The sequence below is a fragment of the Thamnophis sirtalis genome, unplaced genomic scaffold (assembly GCF_051295495.1).
Source record: "Thamnophis sirtalis isolate CommonGarterSnake01/CBP01778 unplaced genomic scaffold, rThaSir2_p1.2 scaffold_6, whole genome shotgun sequence".
NCBI lineage: Eukaryota > Metazoa > Chordata > Lepidosauria > Squamata > Natricidae > Thamnophis > Thamnophis sirtalis.
Window position 1 is genome coordinate 70760485 of NW_028261386.1, and position 21722 is coordinate 70782206.

A 21722-nucleotide genomic window follows, 5' to 3' on the forward strand; every position below is an offset into this window, starting at 1 on the left:
TTAATTTCTTTTTGAATGGCAATATAGGCAATATCACAGAATTGCAATAATGGTGGATTGCTGAGAGAAGGAAAGAAGGAAGGAAGGAAGGAAGGAAGGAAGGAAGGAAGGGGAAAGGAATAGTAGCCTGTCTGTGGAATCTGTCTGAATAAGATGCCAAAGGAAGAATTAACATGGAGGAACGTCCGTCCGACAACCACCAACTAATTCAACCAAGCAGTCAAAATTAGAGAAATTCCTGGTATGTAAGGAAGCTATACATAAGCCAACTTCTGGTTCTACCACTGTTTCTATCACTGGCATGCTTGAATGGGACCTTTCAAACAAAGTAGAAAACCAACAACTGTTAGAGGTCTTGGCTTACTTAAAATATGACCTATCTAATGCAAGTGAACTAATTCCCTGCCAGTTTCTTCATTTGCTCTGCCACCCCTCTATTTCAACTTCTATTTTATATTATAGAAGCAAGCAACAGCAATAGCACTTAGACTTATATAGAGTTTTAGAGAGCTTTACAGCACTCTTTAAGCTGTTTAGAGTGTCAGCATATTGCCTCCAACAATCTGGGTCCTCATTTTACCCACCTCAGAAGGATGGAGGACTGAGTCAACCTTGAGCCTGGTGAGATTTGAATTGCAGGCAGCTGGTAGCAACAGAAGTAGCTTGCAGTACTGCACTCTAACCACTGCGCCACTATGGTTCCTAAGACTATGGAAAAAGCGAAATTGGGAAAGACTGTTTACTCAGGGTGGCTCCACTGAACTTATGGGCAGGCAATGCTTCCGAGCAATTTGTTCAATGTTCAAGCTGAACAGTTTCTCCCTGCAGCAAAGTTAAATGGTGCTGTCCCTGCATGCTCCAGAAGTTTAGCAAACTGCTCTTATTTCCTCCAAGTTGGAAAGAGATCACTGTCTCTCTGATACAATTTTTCTATGCATTCAAATAATATACAGAGTAAACCTTGTCCTACAGCTACAATTGAGCCTAAAATTTCCATTGCCAAGCAAGACTGTTGTTAAGTGAGTTTTGCCCCATTTTACACCCTTTCTTGCCAGAGTTATTGTGAATCACAGCAGTTGTTAAGATAGTAACCCAGTTGTTAAGTAAATCTGGCTTCCCTGTTCACTTTTTCTGAAGATTGCAAAAGGGGATCACATGACTGGGGGACACTGCAACCAGTGGTGGGTTCCTACTGGTTCGGACTGGTTCGGACAAACTGATAGTGGTTCGGCAGCCTGAGTCGATGGAATCGGTAGCGACCCAGGCCTGCCATGCCCCCAAACTGGTTCTCTGGGTGGCGCATAGGTGCCGCCATCTTGTTTTTGTCTTCTGCACATGCACAGAACAATTTTTATTGTGCACACAGCACACCCATGAGCGAACTGGCAGTAGTGCCTGCCGGAACCCACCCCTGACTGCAACCATCATAAATACATTCCGGTTGCCAAGCGTCTGAATTTTCATCATGTGACCATGGAGTGGCTGCAACAGTCGTGTGAAAAATGGTCATCAGTCACTTTTCAGTGCCGTTGCAACTTTGAATGGTCAATAAACTAATGGTCATAAGTTGAGGACTACCTATCGTTATACCTATATGAAATTGGCATGTTAAAATGAGTCATATTGTCTGAGAATCCTGGTTTTGTTTGTTACTTCTGTTCAGCTGGAATCCTAAACACAGAAATTGAAACAGGACAAAATTAATCAGTGCTGATGAAATAATGTGACACCTCCACCCCCAGTTAATTCCTGTAATGGATTTGCAATCCAATATTCCTGGAGATAACCAGGTTGCCCTGCTCATTATAGCATTTGCAAAGATCAAATACAGAGGTGGTATTCAGCCAGTTTGGACCGATTCAAGTGAACCATTTGTTAAAATTCTTCCTAGTTCGATGAACCGGCTAATCCCACCACTGGCTGGCTCCACCCCAGCCAATTTTTCAGGCTGTTTTTGACCATTTGGGGGGGCATTTTCTGCCATTTTGGATGTTCAGTAGTAGCAAATAAATAGGGAAATTGTATCTTATTGAGGCCTTTGAAGCGGAGTGGCTGAAAGGCAGGGCTGGGTGTGATGAGTAATGTCGAGATGGGCATGCCCACCCAGTCACCTGCCCACCTGCCCATGTCTACCCAGCCAGTCATTAGGGCAGAGAACCAGTTGTTAAATTATTTGAATCTCATCACCGGTCAAGTATTAACCAACATTCCTTCTTTTCTCTCCACTTTTGAGAGCTATTCCATATAAAAGAAGAACCTCTCAGCCAAGCCCATTTATCACGCAGTCATGTTGACTGTGCATATAATCTCCCAGTAATTGGCAAAAGATTTGTTTCAGCAAACAATGCATCCCTTTCATTCATCTTCATGTGACACCACTCAAATTTCACAATAAAAAGAATTAAAAATGGTATGTGTCTAGAGCTGCCTTAGGTAAATTTGGGGGAAAGATGTTGCTAAATCTAGACAGAGATTTTTGGGCTATGATCAGTCCTCAGTTTTTTGTTTCCCTCTCTCATTAATGGTATAACCCTATTATGCCCCTTATGTCTGCTTAGAAACATGTAATTTCTCACCCTGTATAGAAATCCACCCTGTTAAAAACTTCCTTTATTTTTTGTATGTAAGTATACATTTTTCAAGACACTGATTTGCACATGTCTGCACAGTTGTCCCAAGAGGAAGGGGACTTGTTTCTGACTTTGAACCACTTCTGAATGCTTCAAACTCTTGGATGATCTTCTCAAATAATCTTCCTTTAAAAAAAAATTGCATACCTCTATAGGGCGAAATGTATCACATTTCTAAGGCTGCTCAACTCTGTAATGACTGTGAGCAGCATACAACATAAAATTAAAAAAATCCATAACAATATAACAAATAACAAGAATGATATATGTCCCCAAACAGCAATAAAATATACATCCCTGAGTACAAAACATTCCTTTAAGAGACCGAGTGAAAAAGTCATTTTTGGGGTCCTGTCTAAACAAAGTCAAGGTAGAGATCATATAAACCTCTTGAGGTATGTTGTTCCAGAGGGCAATCATGAAAAGAGAAGGTCCACCTCCTGGACCTAATAAGATGGATTTGAGCCGCAGAGGCACAGTGGATACAATGCAGTACTGCAGGCTACTTTTACTGATCACCAGCTGCCAACAGTTTGGCAGTTCAGGTCTCACCAGGCTCAAGGTTGACTCAGCCTTCCATTTTTCTGAGGTGGGTAAAATGAGGACCCAGATTGTTGGGGACAATATGCTGACTCTGTAAACCACTTAGAGAGGACTGTAAAGCACTGTGAAGCGGTATATAAGTCTAAGTGCTATTTCTATTGCTGTTTAACTGATGCAGGGGTGGGTTTCTCGCCCCGTTCCAACCGGATCGGTTGGAACGAGGCCGGCGGCGTCCTCACGCACGCACGCGGCATCCTCGCGCATGCACGCGGCGTCCTTGCGCACGCACGCAGCGGCGCGCGTGTATGCATACTAGCATCTGCGCAATGCTCCAGCTGCTCCTGGAGGATCGCGCAGGCGCTGTATGCATTCTGCGCATGCATGGAAAGCGCAGAATTCGTAAAAACCGGGTAAGGAGCGGGCGCGGGTGTGCGGGCGTGCGCGGGCGCGGGGGGGCATCGCCGTTCCCAGAAGTTATTTACTTCTGGGTTCGGCGACCAACCGGATCGCAGGGACCGGTGCGAACCGGTCGAAACCCACCCCTGAACTGATGGGACCTAAAGTATGCCGACTCTGTCTGATCATGCTGGATGAGCAGAAACTACAGGAGACAGATATCTCCTGAATTAAATAAGCAGCTCTTTACCATAAATATATTATTTTGTGATTATTCAGCATATAATTATATATCCTCAGTATTACTTAACATAATTTTAAATGAACAGATTAGAAGCAACTATCTCAGAAAGTTCAGAAGAACAGATGGCTTGTGGAAAGAGCTCTATCTGGTACACCATTAGCATCTTTTTCTGGATAAAGCACCCCTTCAGACAAATGACAGTAAGTGGCAGTGCCACTTTATACTGCACTGCTGAGACCACATTTGGAATACTGTGTCCAATTCTGGTCACCATGATATAAAAAAGATGCTTAGAAAGAATGAAGTGGTAATGATAAGGGATACGGAGGTTGAACCATGAGGGAACTGGGTATATCTAGTAAAACAAAGAGAATAACTAGGGGTGATGTGATAGCAGTCTTCCAGTACTTGAGGGGCTATTACAGAGAAGAAGGGGTTAACCTATTCTTCAAAACACCTGAGGGCAAGTAGCAAATGTAAGATCATGAAAGAGAGAACTGACCTAACAGAATAACAGAGTTGGAAGGAATCTTGGAGGTCCTCCAATCCAACCCCTGCTCAAGCAGGAGACCCTATATCATTTCAGACAAATGGCTGTGCAATCTTTTCTTAAAAGTCTCCAGTGATGGAGCACCCACAACTTCTGAAAGCAAGCCATTCCACTGGTTAATTGTTCTAACAGGAAACTTCTCCTTAGTTCTAGGTTGCTTAGTTTTCATCCATTGCTTCTTGTCTTGCCTTTTAGAACCTAGAACTAAGAAGAAATTTTCTGACAGTGAGAATTAATCAGTGGAATGGCTTCATTATTGGGCTACATTGGAGGTTTTCAAGAAGAAACTGGACAGCCATTTGTCTGGGATGGCATAGGATCTCCTGCTTGAGCAGGGGATTGGTTTAGAAAACCTGCAAGATCTCTTCCAACCCAATTGTTTTATGTTCTATGACTTTGTTATCTTGCAGCTTGACTATTGCAATGACCTCTCAAGGGGGTGTCCTTGAACCCCAGTTGGAAGCTCCAATAGATCCATAATGTAGCATAGCAATTGTGATAGACTTGGCTCAGCATGCCAACATTTGACAATTTTGCTTCATGAGCTGCGCTGGTTGCCAGGGTAGTTGCCAGCATAGTTCAAAGTGCTAATCATCACCTAGAAAGTCTTACATGGTCTAGGGCTGGGAGTATCACCTATTTCCTGTGGCTTTTTTTTCTACCTCAGATTTCAAATTCTTCTTAAGTGATCATTGTCTTGGTTGCAGCTCTCCTTCTTGTTTCTCAGGGTTATTCTTACTGCCCTATAATGATGGATTAATTTTTAATCTATTCCTATTTACTTGTTTTTATATTATTCTTTATTTCATGAGTCACCTAGATTCATTGAAGCCATGTTGCATCAAAATTGAATGAATGAATGAATGAATTTTGCTTATTTTTGCAGTAAAAATGTAGGGCTAGATACCCAAATGACAATTATAGACAAACAAATGTGGCTAGAACATTTTTGCACTATGTAGTTCCTTCCCATCACAACTTAATTTCTGCTGATGGAAGTCAAAATAATGAGCCCAAATGTTCTTGGCTGTGATGTATGATGTATTTTTCTTTTCTAAATCTATTTATTATCTTTTGAGGATCCCAGCATTATTGAAGGATGGTTGCTTTGTCAAGGTCCACTTAGACTTTCTACTTTCCAGTGCTACATAACACATTTGTTCAGTTTAATGAGACTAAACTGCAGTGGTTTTGTATTTATGTATACATTGCCAAAGAACATTGAATGTCACTCTCAAAGTAGACAAACCGGTTCCCATGAGACAATTTAATTCCCCGCTTCTTCCTATTGTGACTGAATTCGTCAATGAATAATGTGGAAATGGAGAGGGGGAGAGGGAGGGAGGGAGAGAGAGAGAGAGAAGAAAAGAGAAGAGATGGGACTTTTACACTGGTGGCACCAAGAGGAGGAATAATTTCTTGATGAGTATCTTCCTCGCAGCAAATTTTAAAAAGTGTTTAAAATACAGTCTGAGTTTTCATCCATAAAAGAGGCAACTTTATAATCCAGGGTGGGGTGGGGAGCCATCTGTCACCTCCTCCTCTCCTTCCTCATTCCAGAGACAGGACTTTCAATTGAATATTCTCATTCCAATCCTGCATAGCCCAGTGCTGTACTGTTCTCCCGTGGGTGTTTGTTTTAGAATTTTCTTAGGTTTAATCATCTCACAAGTCCTCGCCATGACAAAACCACAGAATATTTTACTTTACTGGCTTGTGACTTTATTTACATTTGATATTTTTATTATTTGCATATGACTTGAACTATCTCTACATATGGCCTGTTGATAATGCTTTAGCCAATGGTTATCACTTTGGGAATGTGTATCCTTCTTACATTCGATTTCATCTGCCACCTTTGTTACCTTTCAGTCGGATTGGGGAGAGCCTTTTTGAATCTTGACTTGACTTTCAGCAGTAAAAAATCCGATGCCTTTGCTGGAACTGTGTGTAAAGGAGATGGCTCTTTTCAACTAAGGTGTGTGCACTTTTGAATCATTTTGGAGAAAAAGCATCCACCATGCACACTTTACCTCTAAAACCAGCCGTGTCACTTCACCTCATGCCCATCCAAAATTTTATCCATTTGCAGACACAAAATCTTCTTTTGGTTGGCAGAACTTCCATATGAGGCCTTGGAATGATAGTGAAACACCTTCACAAAGTTAAATTGTGATTCCTGTGGTCTTCACCCCTGGCACAAATGGTCTGGGCATGGCCAAGTGTGGCTGCCTCATACACATACCTTGTTCCTATTACTTGTTTGTAGAAATAATCTTTTCTATCTAGGGCCTTTTCTATTAGTCGCTTATTGAACCGAAGAGAACATATTTGCTTACCTAGTTGCTTTAAATAAGAGCTGTTCATGGGACTCTGAAATGGTACAGTATGTACCATTTCAGAGTCCCATGAACAGCTCTTATTGGGTGGTTGGAGGAAGAGTCTACAGATTAGAAAATTGTCACGGAAAAGGCATCTCAGTCCACAGAGGGAGAGGGATCACAGGAAATTATTCAGATGGAACTTTCCCTAAACAGAGCGTGTATTTATTGTTGTCCTTGTTGTCTGGAGAACCTAGAAGGATTAACAACACCCCAAATATTTAATGTCTATTCCAAGGGTGTCAAGTTCACATTGTCACGGTGGTGTCACGTGACATACCATGACATTTTGCTAAACTGGGCATGGGCAATACCAACCTGTGACACATCTGGCCCTTGGGTCGTGAGCTTGACACCCTTGGTCTAGTCTGTTATTATCTTTCTTCACAGGTTTGTGACTATTCAAAGAAATGGTAGAAGTTGGAGTTGCACAAGAAGCCAAATTCTTCTTGAAATGTTAGGATAACTTTTGTCAGAGGAAGCTTGTTCTTTTGTTTCATGATGTCCTCCGGCCTGCAAAGAATTGTTTCTTGAAAAATAGGCTTTTTCCTGTCTTCTGGCAAGATTTGGTTGAGCTGCAATTTGTAGGTATCAATTTGAAGATTATCCATTTCACATTTCATCTAGTCCCAATAACTTCATTTGTGTGAGCAATCTAGTTTTACCCAGTAATTGTCCTTCTATTGACAGAAAGCTGTTTAATCCCACAGAAGTGTTTATTATTAAAACAAAGGGGGGGGCGAGGTTAAAGGGGGTTAGGGAGGCAGGTGAATTTCACTGATTCCTTCTTCCACCTTTCCTGCTGTCACCTGTAGTCATTTTTGCCACCTCTGACACTCTTCTGAAAGTCATCAATTTATTGGGGTGGATCTGAAGAAATGCAGTGGGAGGTGTCTAATGAGAGAAAGTAAAAGAGTCCCTGTGGATTTTACCTTGCTAGTTGTTGCCAACTATAGGGGGAAATGCTCATCTCTGTTTCAAGGCTACTGAGCCAGTGTTGTTTGAAGATAATGCCATGGTCATGTGCCCAATATGGCGTCATCGTTACCTTCCCACCTAAGTGGTACCTATTTATCTGATCTCATTTGCATGCTTTAAAATTTCTGGGTTGGCTGGAGCTGGGGTGAGCTTGTGCTCCGGTCTCGAACCCAGGTTGCTGGCTTTCCAGCCAACAAGCCCAGCATTTTAACCACTGAGCCACAACACTTCACCTCTGTGAGAGAAGGAAACTAACTAAAATGTATGTCCTCCTTGTCTGCTCACACTACCACCTACTGAATCAAAAAATCAATTTTTTTCAGCATCATGAAAACTCATTGAACTCATCATTAGATATAAAACACTGCATTACCTTATTTATTATATACAGTAAATGTATTATACACTATACAATATGATACTGATTTAAATAAGACATTTGCTTCCTTTCCTAAAATATAGGAGCATTAAATTTGCAATTGTTTAAAAGAGTGAAAAAATGTTCATTGAAGCCCTCTGGAATTATGGAGCTCAGTTTTAAAATCCGTCTTTTAGTCTCTTCTTTCTAAGACAAAATTAGCAGCTCATTTTAAGCATTTTTGTAGTAAGAAAATGACTAATAACATTATCATGAAGTAAATGACTCCATGTCTAACTGCTTCAATGAACTTTTTGATAATAAAATATCTTTTGCTGAAACTTGTTAATATATACTTTTGTGAGTGTGGCTTTAAATAATACTATTAAATGCCCAAAATGGTACAACGCAAAACACAAAACAAATGGTAACAAATGTGTTAATGTGAAGTTGGCTGAGGGTACTTAGTACATTTTCTCCTTTAACTCCGGTCTACCAAGATTTCACTTTCCTTAAAGGTATACACGGATATTTAGTCGTTACAAGACAGCAAAGCCTCAGTTTTTTTTTTTATTTCATATATTCCTATTGACTTTTTAAGATTTGACTAGCTGGAATACCAGTAAAATGTTCTTTTTCATTTTATCATCAAGGAGCAGAGACTGGATTTATATGCACACTGCATCAAAACATATTTTGTTTGGCTTTGCCTTATTCTGAAATCCAAGCTTATTTTGATTTATTCAATAAAACTATGGTTAGAAAATTCATAATAAAGCAGGGATGACTATAGTTGGGGTAAGGTAAGAGGCCTAGGCAGCATACATGACCACATGGTCAAAGCCCCCTACCTAGAGGTGGTATTCAGCAGGTTCTGACCAGTTCTGTAGACCCAGTAGCAGAAATTTTGAGTAGTTCAGAGAACCAGTAAATACCACCTCTGACTGCCCCGACCCCCATCTATTCTCTGCCTCCCGAGTCCCAGCTAATCCAGAGGAAATGGGAATTTTGCAGTAACCTTCCCCTGGAGTGGGGAGGGAATGGAATCTCACACACATTGACTTGAAAAAAAGGGGGCTCTTCCCCTTATCTATGCATCACATAACATCCATATACAGAGGGGTGCTGTTTCAATCAGGTTTTCATGTCTAACATCTATCTATCTATCTATCTATCTATCTATCTATCTATCTATCTATCTATCTATCTATCTATCTATCTATCTAATCTTCCCTCCTCCCATAATTAAAAATAATAGGTGAATTTAGTCAATATGCTTAACTGGCTCAAGGAGAACTAATAAAAAGTTGAAGATGGTTGAAGATTCAAAGACAAAACTGCCTTTGAATCAGTTTTGTGCCTAAGGTAGGACTCAAAATCTCAAAGACTCAAAGTTTCTGGCCTTCAGCCCTTACAACAAACTGGCTTTCAGCATGAGATACAAATACTTACATACAGTCAGTGAGGGAATTAAAAGAGGATAATATGAGAGGGTTCTTTGAGGAGAAACTAACCAATCTCAGTCTTCCAGATAATGAAACCAGGGAAGTAAAAGTTAACATAATTAACATTTTTTCCCTGCTGCCAACAATAAGTCCTGGAGGAATCCTGTGAAAAAGGAGTTGTTCTATAGGAGCTTCTTTTTACTGTTGACATAAAGTACACACCTGAAATCACCATTATTTACTTCCCCTCAAAAGTAAAAGCAAACAGAACAGAAGGAAATAACAGCCTCCCATCCATCAAGGGAAAAGATGTAGAAAATGCCAAATTTCCATCTGACAGGACATTGGTGGTGGTGTGCTGCCAGCATAACTGGGTAAATAATTACTCTAGGTGAGTGCAAACACAACCATTAGATAATGTAGGGCTGGCCACTGTGATTCACCACCTACACCCCAGACTTGTGAAGGTAAAAAGAACCACAATTGCCACATGTATTCCTCCAGAATAGAAATGTCCTAATACAGAAATCATTTTCATAAACCTCTAAAATCTTTTTTACTATGCACTCCTTTTTTTGTTTGATTTCTAGTTTGCTCATTTGTTGCAGTACTTTTCATTTGCTCTGCTTTCTAAATCTGATTTAATCAGAAAAGGTGGGCCCTTCAGGTCTATTCTCTTAAAAGATGTCATCTAACAGAATGTAAGCAGTGCACCTTCCTACCAGTAGTAGGGGCCCCTGCCCTATGGAACAGTCTCCTCCCTGAAATCTAGTAGGCCCTTACACTTCTAGTCTTCTAGAAGGCCTGAAAAAGCTGGGTTCTTCTCTTCTCTTGTTGGGTGCCAGAAATGTGCACGCGCAATAGTGCGCATGTGTGCTAGCACCCATAATGCAAAGTACCCTCCCACGTGTGCATATGTACACAACATATGCACATGTGGCCATGCTTTCCCCACACACACACACGCCACACTCGCCTACAAGCTGAGCTTGGTATTTCCTCCGGGGGACTGGGGGGAGGCCGTTTTTGCCCTTCTCGGGCTCCAGTAAAGCTTCGGGAGTCTTAGGAGGGTGAAAAAGGGGTCCAACAGGCCTATTGGAAGTTTTGAAATGATCTATTTCTGGCTTTTGGAGAGCCTCTGGGCAGCTGGGGGAGGCTGTTTTCACCCTCCCCAGGTTCCGGAGTCTTTACTGAAGCCTGGGGATGGTGAAAACGGCCTCCCACAGCCCTCTGGAAGGCCAAAAATCAGTTGGCTGGCACCGCATGCACGCTGGAGCTGACAGCTCGTGTGTCAGCAGCTATAGCTCTGTGTGCCACCTGTGGCATGCATGCCATAGGTTCGCCATCACAGGGACAGGGTAAGGCTGCAGTCCAGAAACTATTATTGTTTATGTAGTGAGGCCACTAGGGGTTGGACTTGTTTTGGAATGCTGGTTTTTGTTACTTCTTTTATTGTTCACATTGGGAGCCACCCAGAGTCATGGTACATAAGCAAAGTGGCCATATGTTTCATAAACAAATAAATATAAGTATAAAGAAGGAAAATATTAGTTGACCCTTTTTGCCATTCAGTGGGGCAATTGAAGAGAGGGAAGCTGTGTAATTCAAGAGGTATCTAACTTAAGTGGAACAGCTTGCCTCCAGCTGTAGTGAATGCCCCAACACTGGAAGTCTTTAAGAATATGTTGGATAGCCATTTGTCTGAAATGGTATAGGGTTTCCTGCCTAGGCAGGGGGTTGGACTAGAAGACCTCCAAGGTCCCTTCGAACTCTGCTATTGTATTGTATTGTATTAATTCCAAAGTATTTTTCAGACAAAACAAATATAAAATCTTAAATTCATACAATCCGGAATGTTTTTCAGTTCTCTATTTCAGTGGTCTCCAACCTTGACAACTTTAAGACCTGTGGACTTCAACTCCCAGAGTTGGCTGAGGAACTCTGGGAGTTGAAGTTCACAGGTCTTAAAGTTGCCAAGGTTGGAGACCACTGCTCTATTTTACTAACTTCATGGTTTTACCCTATGAAGAGTAGAAGCAAGCGTAATTAAAATCAACAGGTTATATTTTTTCTAAACATGTTGAGGTTCAAAGGGCAAATTTTAATATTCCACAAGGGGTGGGTTATAATTAAATTCCAGAGGTGGGTTATGTTTTTATTGGCTTATTCATGCTCTAAGACGTGAAAGCACAACACACACAAAGCCATCCAAAACCTGCGGGGGTAATCCTGTGGCACTTTGATGTTGCTGAAACAGAATTCCCAGCCAGCAACAGCCAATAAGGCTAATTGTGAAGAATGCTAGGAGCTACAATTCAGCAACATCTGGAGAACCTCTAGTTACCACTCCAATGAAAGGCTGGCCTTCATAGGACTGCACAGTACAGTTCCTGATCTGTTGCTCTGCAGCCTTGTTGCAATCACAGCAATTATGTAACCACGGACTTTGCCTGGCTGAGTTAAAGGAATCTTCCCAAAATGTCTAGACAGATTCCCATTTTGATATATACTTTGATTGGACTCCAGCCAATCCTAACGGCAATAAGGGAAACTTGTATATATAAGGTTAGCCTACATCAGCTTCATCTTATCTGAGTTGGTCTCCTCAAGCATAGATAAACAAATTCACAGTATGTTTCTTGAGCTATGCCCCATGTTTAGGGGTAAATAAATATGAAGTTCCTTGGAGTATTTAAAAACAAACATTTTGTCCAAGGTAAAATGTTGTCTTAATACAAAAGAGATACAAAAGAGAAAGTTATTGAAAACGATGTCATGCTGCAGCCATCAAGAAATCTGAGGAAGCAGTTTAGCTAGACCTTTTTCAGTTAGATTTCAGGCTGAAATTTAGAATAGCTAGCCTCAGTTGTACTTGCTGATGATCGGTGGCAGAGCCAGGATGGGGCTGGTACATCCATCCTTATGCTCCTTTATCTCTCCAGCAGTTTTTGAAACCATCAAGCATGTTACCCTTCTGGCTTACCTCCAGGACTTTGAAATTGCTTTACTGCAGTTCTTTTCCTTCATTCACAGTCATTTCAAGTTAGTGTTGATTAAAGGGCTAGGAGATATTGGTCCCTAGATTTCTTTTTTGTGTGGTATCACAGGACTTGGCCTTCAGACCTCATTCACAATCTACATGAAATGTGTCTGTGTGGGATTTGGATTTGCTATAAGCGGTATGCTAAAAAGTAGAGGTTCCCCTCGCACATATGTGCTCGTCGTTCCTAACTCTAGGAGGCGGTGCTCATCTCTGTTTCAAAGCCGAAGAACCAGCGCTGTCCAAAGATGTCTCCATGGTCATGTGGCTGGCATGACTAAATGCCGAAGGCACACAGAACGCCGTTACCTTCCCACCAAAGGTGGTCCCTATTTTTCTACTTGCATTTTTACATGCTTTCGAACTGCTAAGTTGACAGAAGCTGGGACAAGTAATGGGAGCTCACCCCATTACGTGGTGCTAGGGATTCAAACTACTGAACTGCCAGCCTTTTGATCAACAAGTTCAGCATCTTAGCCACTGAATCACTGTGTCCCACAAGTGGTATGCTAAAGATATCCAATTATATGTTTCAGCCCCAGGCCAGCCAAGTGAAGCTGACAAAGCTGTGTCCCAATGCTTGGATATGGAAAAACTATACCCGGCTCAGTCAAGACCAAAGTAGCTGTTAGTAGTGTCATCTAGATCCAGGGAAATTCCATTTTAAACTTGGATAGGGTATCATTTATCAATGTAAGAGTGGTGCACAGTCTGGGGTGGGAGATGTCTTCTTCGACTGAAAACTCCTGCTTGAAGAGTAGGTGACAACTATGGGCAAAACAGTATTTGCATCCTTCCAGTTGTACTGTTTCCTAAATCAGTAAGCCCTTCAGACAGTCACTCAGAGATTAATCTCTTCCTACTTGATTATTTCAATGTGGGCTGCTCTTGAAGATCTCTCAGAAGCTTCAACTGGTCCAGAATGCAGAGGTGCAGACAATGATGGGCATGCCTCAGTATGCCCAAGTGATATGTGTTCCATGAGCTGCACTGATTTCAAATTTGCTGCCAGTTTTGATTTCAAGAAGCTGGTTGTGACCTATAATGCCCTGCATGACATTGGGCTCAGTTATTTGAGGGACCCTGTAAGTGCAGTCAGTATGAACCAGTAGAGTTGCACATTCCAAATCCCTTCAGTTAAATTAAGTTACCTTTCAGGAACCAGGAAGCATGTCTACTTTTCACAATATCTGCTTCTGGAATTAGAGTCTTTCTGAGATCTTGGTGATTTCCACCTGGATGGTGCTCCAGATGCTTAAAAAACTGTCTGCTCTCCCAGACTAGGGATAGGGTAACTGGAGTCCTCTGTAAAGTGTGTCTGTATATGTTTTCTGTGCTGTCAGCCAGCTTTGCATTTTTTTCCAGATTTGGAGGCCATTGCCCATACTTGTGTATTTTATTTTAAAAATAGCAGAGCAAAATATTACAGGCTAGAAAAATAATTTTCTGAAAAAAAAGCATTTCCCCCCTTCAGAATTCTAATAAATACTAGACCAGTTTGAAAGAGGCTTATTTCTAACAAAAATTTATTGCCTAGTGTATCTCAGCAGGTGGCAGCACCAGGTTAAACTTATCTGGGAATGGAAGCTACCAGTAAGCAGATTGCAACCTGGTTAGTACTAGAGTAAAACAGACTATCAAGTCTTCCAGATATAGTGGCTAGATTTACAATTTTGAAAAACTTTCAGATGAAAGCAGTAGTAAATCACTTAGCTGGCTAGAAAACCACAGATGTGTCTATAAAATCACCAGGAATCAAAAGAGGCTTCATTTTACTTGTTTTTATCACCTTCTATGGTCCAAAAGTCTTCACTATCTATAACTAAGCAGAATGAACGTTCAGCATAATTAAGGCATAGTGTATTATGCAAATACAACAATAAAAATGTCACTCATCCAACTATCCCCTTCCAAAGACGTCTAGTTTTTCACATATTGTAAAGTGTGGTATTTGTTAGACCCAGTTAAGAATTGTGCATAGATTTCTGATCTAACTTTGACTTTCATAACTTGTATCTTTGGAAGTCTCATCTGATATAGACAATCAACAAGCTATATACATTAATTCAATGGTTTCTTTTTACATACAGCCCAGGTGAAAGCAACGAAGATCTACAATTTGTGCAATAGTGCAAAATGCCAGAATCCTGCATCATGTGTTCTACTTTTCATAATTATCCTTATGGCTGATTCATGCATGAACGTTTATAACTCATAGTTTATTATTCAATGACTCCTGGCTTTATGTGCTTGTTTTGGAAGAAAACCAGATCATGATAGGATGATTTAAAAAGCTGGCTCTGTGCTATATATTATATGACCATCTTGTATCTTCCTGGCAACCAAATAGGGAACATTCAATTGCAGAACTTAACCCCTAATTGTCAAAAGCAATGAGCAACAACTCCTTACTCTCAAATGTATCCCTGCTTTACTTGCAGGTTGACTCTATTAAGAAAAAGTGATTCACTTGTCTCTTTCTGAGACTGTTTTCCAAAGGCAAACCTTTCCAAATTCTTGACAATATTAAAATGAAACCAAAGAAAACTGAAGCTAAAAGCCACTTGTGGTTGTTTTTCTGACCCCAGCTCTCAAAGGGTTAATAACAAAAAATGAAGAATTTGATCAGTTATCTAGAGTGCATAGAAATTCAGAGCTAGGCAGAGCTACAGTTATCATGGAGATCCAACATTCTTTACAGATGCCCAAAAGATATTCAGATGTTTACGGTTAGTTACTGCTTGATTCTTCACAATTAGCTGGCAGGGCTCAGCAGCTGAATACCCAGGTACTTGCAGTAAGAAAGTCCTGATCTACCACAACAGTTCATATTGCTTGGAACATGCAGATCATTTGAAATATATTTTGGATTACAGCTAGCAGAATTGCCAGCAGCCCCGACATATGTGAGAATAACAGACTGAGGGGTAGTTATGGTAGACAGCTGTCCCTTTACCTACAGTGTCATATTGCAAGGCACCTTTAAAAAAAAAAACCAAATCAGGCAGCTCAGTAGCCCAGGATTTTTGCATTTCAGAATGTAGGCAACCCATTATATATTTGTAATTACTTTGAAGATCTACCCTCTGGATGCATCAATTGTTTCCTACTTTCCCATTTTAGATCACTGAATTGTATTCACTTTGAATTTGAAATTTTAGTAATAAAATGTCAGTGACTGGCATTGGCAAGAGATCTGCCTCCTTCTTGCACAATTTTCTACCATAAAGGAGCCTTGCCCTGACTCCTACAATGTAGTCTGACAAGGGCTACAATTGCGGAGGTTGTTTTTCCACGCAGCGGTGCTTTCCCACAAAACCCCTTCTTGACTCTTGCAGAAAAAGAGCAGAGGCAACACAATTACAACCAATACAACAGAGAGTCAGACTTACATGGAAATAAAGTGAAGGCAACCCTTTCAAGGCGGCCATCCCTCCCCGCCCCCACTCCAGCTAAGCTAGACCACTCTTACCATGTGCCACCATGACTATTGATCACCGAGCCAAGAGTGACGGTAGTTAGAGTCCAAAGCATTTGGAAGGCACGGGAGTGAGGGAAACTGATTTAAGGAAAGGGCTGCTTCATTATAACCCAATGGGGGGAAAACAGTCTTTCCCAGCATTGAATCCGGGCGTCTTCCTAACCTAAAGATTCTTCCCCTAAGGTGGAGTTCCGGGATGCTTTTGAAGTATCATTGGGGGGGGGGAGCGACCTTTCACTGCCTCGTTTCGTCAACCCCACTTTCCCCCACACTCCTCCAGAACAGGAGCCCTCCTCTTTCTGCAACACACACGCACAGAGACCCTCACATCCTGAGTCACCGGCCAAGTGATTCAGAGAACGCGAGCCGATTTACCGCTGCTATCCTTGAAGGAAGGCGTCGGGGTGTTCCGCAGGCTCTGGCTCCAACCCCTCTCGCTTTCCTCCTCCTCCTCCCGTTGCTGTTGCTCCGCGGGACCCAGGAAACTCGCTTCCAAGCCACCCTGCACTTGCTGCTGCTGCTGCTCTCCCTCCTGCTCTTCGGCTGCCGACGCCTTGGAGCCTTGGCGTCCCCCAGTCCTGCCCCGATGGCTGCGTCCTCCCTCGGGGGGTTCGCCCTCCTCGTCGTCGTCGTCCTCCTCCTCGGAGGCAGAGCGGGACTCGGCGGTGGTGCTATAAAATGGGTTGCCGCTGCTGTCCTGGCCCGATTCCCCGAAGACATCGTCGGAAATCTGCAGGCTTTCATAGCGGCAGCGGGCTGCCTCTAGAAGGGACAGTGCCTTGAGCCGCTGCCCTCCGCCGCCGCCCTCCGCCATCATCTCCACCGGCGGCGTCAGCAGCCGCCCTCGCTCGGACGGATCCTCCGACCGCAGGCAGCAACCCAGCAGCAGGAGCGGCTCGGTCACCGAAGTAGGCAAGCAGGCTGGGGAAACATCGATTCCGCCACCGCTTTCTCCTCCTCCACCGCCTCCGCCACCTCGGAGCCCAGCCTCCCGCTCTCTCCGGCACAACCCGCCCGTATGTGTGTGCAGAGCCATGGGTGGAAGCAGCCAGCTTAACATCTCTTCCAGTACCTCCTCATCTAGCCAATTACAGCTGCAGTCCTAAAACGAGAGGTGGGGTTTTATGAGCGCTCCCGATGCCCTGAGACCACCCATTTCCCCGCCTTGAAGGGGGAGGAGCTCCGCCGTTTAAAATCACAGAGTTGGTTTTGAGAAAAAGACCAGAGGCTGCGCAAAGTCTACTGATCCAACGCGAGAAGTTTGCAAGTGGCTAATTGACTCCGAGTCATGCGCTACAGCTGCTTGATGCCTTTCTCCACGCAGCCAGTTTCCCGGATCTCCGTGGGATCTATCTTGGGAAGAGATCGCTTAGCGTTTTTCCTGGGGGTTTTTAACGCTATTGGAAGGAGCTGTCCGACGCTCTGGTGCTGAAGACCACAACTCCCGGAGTCCCACCGCAAGACCCTTTGGATTATGGATTAAGGCAGTAATTAAAGTAATTTTTATAAGAAGCGGTTGAGCTCACCACCGATTATTAAAGAGTTGGCACATGTTCAGGTAGGAAGACGGCAAGCAGCAGGACCCAGCAGGAGGCATGCCTGGAGCCAGAAACGAATTAGAAAAAATGCATGCCTTTCTGCATAAACAGCAGGATAAGACACGCTCCTGGCAATAATGACCATCCTGTCACCTCCACTTCCTCGGAAAAAAGCTTCTATAAGCAGATATGGTGCACTCAGCTATGATTTAGGGTCTTCGAGTTACTTTCGCGGTGGTGTAAACAGGAGTGTCACTAATTTACCATCAGGACAAAGAGAGCATATTTTAAAGCAACAATAACAAAAAAGATTGCAAAGAGGGAAGCTGAGATCTGGAAGTGACCACAGAACCCGAGACCTTGCCACTATTAGAGAAAACGATCATACCTAGCAATATATTCAATAATGGCAATGACTACATCATGTAGTAGTCTGTACTTTGGAAACACAGTGCTAGTAGCTGCAACGAAGGAAGCCCAGATCTTTGGAACAGATACAGCTATTTGTCTGCAATGAACCAGGGAGCTCCATTCCAAATTGCTCTGAATTTTCCTACCAAAAAAATCATTGTGCATTAATTTAAGATTCACTGAAAATTATATGCATCTCTCTGCTACTATATAACTACACAATAAATATATACAATTAAAATATGGGATGAGGGTTAAAGAAGCTTTTTATAGGGAATGACTATGTTCCTTCTGAAGTTGTCTCAGCAGTACAGATGCTGAATAATTCTCAAACATTTTCAAACTTCTACTTTTATTTTATGTTTTTACTTAGAAATTACTGAAGGTCTAAACTACAGATCTGGTCTATAAATCAATGCAGTCTGGATAGTTAATGTTGCAGTACCTGGAGACACCAGAATGAAAAAGAAAGACCTGGAAAAAATCACAAAATACAAAGGCCTGCAAATAGGAAGACAGTGGCAAAAGAGAGCACCAATAGCACCAATAGGGATAGGCAATTCAAAACATCTGGAGCACCACTTGAACACCATCAGCATTGACAAAATCAGCATCATTCAATCACAAAAGACAGTTTTACTTGGAACCGCTTATATGTTGCAATAGACAGTATCTTTAACACTATCAAACAACATCTGAGTATCCCAGGTCCTTGGGAAGGACTCAATAGGTGGATAAAAATGTGAAATTCAGTCTAAACATCTGACTGTGTAGCCAGCCATGATAATGACAATAACATATGTTGTCTCTAGCCCTTATAGGCTGAAATAAGATCTGGTGCATAAGAGCACCAGAGTGCCTACCATACCTGTCCTAATATCCCCTTGTATTTGTATCCATTTCATGTATTAATAACCATGTTTATACATACATCTGTTATCTAATTCATGCTTGACGAAATAAATAAATAAACTTGCTATATACAGCCATGGGTGGGGGAGGAACAACCTAAAAAATATTGGTACTAGATAATGGAGGTATATCTCCATTCATATAAAGGGGCATCCAGGGTTTTATATCAGACTTGACTGGTGTATTTATTTATATTAGTTAGCTTGTACTTTATATTCATAGACAAAGTCTTTTCCAAGTTTGTTATGAAACAAACCTAAGAGATAGGTTCATCTGTTACAGCTCCACATTCAATGGTGGGTTGCTCTTACCATAGCTACTGGTACGCTGCTCACGGGGCCACGCATCCTGTTCATACACATGCACTGCGCACACATGCGCAATCCACACACACACATCCTGTGACACCCAGCTACTTGTTGGGGCTCGCGCAGGCACTGCATGCTGCACGTGCGTGCATAATTGGCCAGATGCTTTAAAAAGTATAGAACGTGGACAGGCGGGTGGGCCAAATGAGCCACTGTACCGGTACACTGTCAGCTGCTCCCGGCTACTACCAACACATCCGGACCGGACCAGGAGGAACCCACTACTGTCCACCTTTATATATTGACTAGATCCAATTCAGACCTTTTATGAATCATTTTTTCAGTGATTTTTCTCAAACTCATTCTTATTTATTTTATATATTCTTACTTTTAATATTAGAAGTTTAATTAGTGCTCTGTTATAAAATTAAAGATGCTTTTCAGTATTTTTAATGTATTAATTCTTCAGTATTTTTAATACAAATCAAAGACTATTTCATTATTGTTTTGACCAAACCAGGACAAACATTTGTACGTTAATTTGTTGGAAACAAACCTAATTTGTTTGGGATTATGAGTTCATTTGTTAAGGTTGATCAAGTCTGCATATACTGGCATATACTGCCATACACATAAATTGGTTATCATTTTCCAACTGTGTATTTCTCTTGCTTTATAAGAAATATATACAGACATATACCTCCACATGCATTTTGTTGTTGAGTCGTATTGCAGAACATACAATTGGAATTTAATTAACTTAAACTTTAAGCCATTAAAGGAAAACAAGCAAATGAATAAGCAAAATAATTAAAAGTTTAAGTAACTTGAAAATTAGATAAATTTCTTAGTGCAATTTAGTTAAATCCAGATCTCTCTTAAACAAATAGATGATTGCATCCTCATTATTATCCTAATAATTATTATGCCTATATTTTAATTACAACTGTGATGTAGTGGGAAGACTAAGAAGTTTCAGTAATGCTAACAGAAATGCTGTTGGGAGGAAGAACTCCTGATATAGGCCACACTTAAAATACTGCATCCTGTATTGGTCACCACAATGTAAAAAAGATGTTGAGACTCAATAAAAGGGCAGAGAAGAGCCACAAAGATGATTAGGGGACTGAAGGCTAAAGCATATAAAGACTGCTGGAATTGGGTATGTCTAGTTTAGTGAAAAGAAGGACTAGGGGAGACATGATAGCACTGTTCCAATATCCCAGGGGCTGCCAGAAAGAAGAGGGAATCAAACTACTCTCCAAAGCACCTGAGGGTAGAACAAGAAGCAATGGGTGGAAATTTATCAAGGAGAGAAGCAACTTAGAACTGAGGAGAAATTTCCTGACAGTTAGAACACTTAATCAGTGGAACAACTTGCCTCCAGAAGTTGTTAATGCTCCAACACTGGAAGTCTTTAAGAAGATGTTGGACAACCATTTGTCTAAAACGGTATAGGATTTTCTGCCTGAGTAGGGGCTTTGCCAATCTAGCAGTTCGAAAGCTTGTAAAAATGCAAGTAGAAAAATAAGGACCACTTTTGGTGAGAAGGTAACAGCATTCGGTGCGCCTTTGGCATTAAGTCATGCTAGCCACATGACCACGGAGATAACTTTGGACAGCACTGGCTCTTTGGGTTTGAAACGGAGATGAGCACCGCCCCCTAGAGTCAGGAACGGCTCACACATATGTGCGAGGGGAACCTTTACCTTTACCTAGGTGGTTTGACTAGAAGACCTTCAAGGTCCCTTTCAACTTTGTTATTGTATTCTATTCTATTTGCTGGAAAGGTCAAAAGAGCATGAATGAAACTAAGGATAAGCCACTACCACAATCAGTAAAACATTGATTGCTCCCTTGGGATGTCGAGCAACAAGAAAAAAAATCATGCACTCAGGGCATATGATGCAATCAGATTATGGACAACAAGAGCAACCATGTCTAGTAACACTCCGGGAAGTTGAAGAAGGGGAAGAAGGTAAGAGGGATGAATAAAGATGATTGGAATATCCATGGAAGACCTACAGATTATCACAAATGCAGGGAGGAGAGTTGCAAAGTGCATATGATCAACTCTATCCCAATTTAGTGATATCAAATTATAATTTTTTACACAAAATTGAAACAGTAAATTCATAATTGTATCTATGAAAACCCAAGCTTAGCCTCTAGCTTCCCCGGAATATAAACCACTTGCCTCCCCTTTATGTTTCCTCTTCTTGGATCAAAATTTCAGACTGATTTTTTTGAAACTAAAGATATGTTAAACTGTAACTTTTCATTTTTGCAAACAAACATATCTTAAATTAACCACCCCCAAAAAATCCTATGTTGAAAATTCCTATTTATATATGTTTAATTATTTATTAATTTCAGTATTGATTTTATGTATGTTTTATAATATTTTTCTTGAAAATTATTTGAATTTGAGAGTACATTAATCATTGTACATAAAGAAGGAAATATTGAGTAGCATACCAAAGATTTCCATTCTAGGCTTAGTTCAG

At 41.5% G+C, this 21722-nt stretch overlaps 1 protein-coding gene across 6 annotated transcripts in view; it reads right to left on the reverse strand.

The window, feature by feature from the left end:
* PGBD5 (piggyBac transposable element derived 5) overlaps nt 1-19811 on the reverse strand; it is a 155651-nt gene extending 135840 nt beyond the window's left edge. For 2 of the 6 annotated variants that reach the window (XR_015696999.1, XM_087718104.1), the window contains exon 1: nt 16422-19811. Coding sequence is in view for 4 of the 6 variants with exons in the window: in XM_087718104.1 (XP_087574230.1) it covers nt 16422-17106 (685 nt within the window). In the remaining 2 variants the exon portion in view is untranslated. The remainder of the gene's footprint in view (nt 1-16421) is intronic. The other 4 variants (XM_087718106.1, XM_087718105.1, XR_015696998.1 and 1 more) reach the window with 3 other exon arrangements.
* Nucleotides 19812-21722: the final 1911 nt, after the last annotated feature.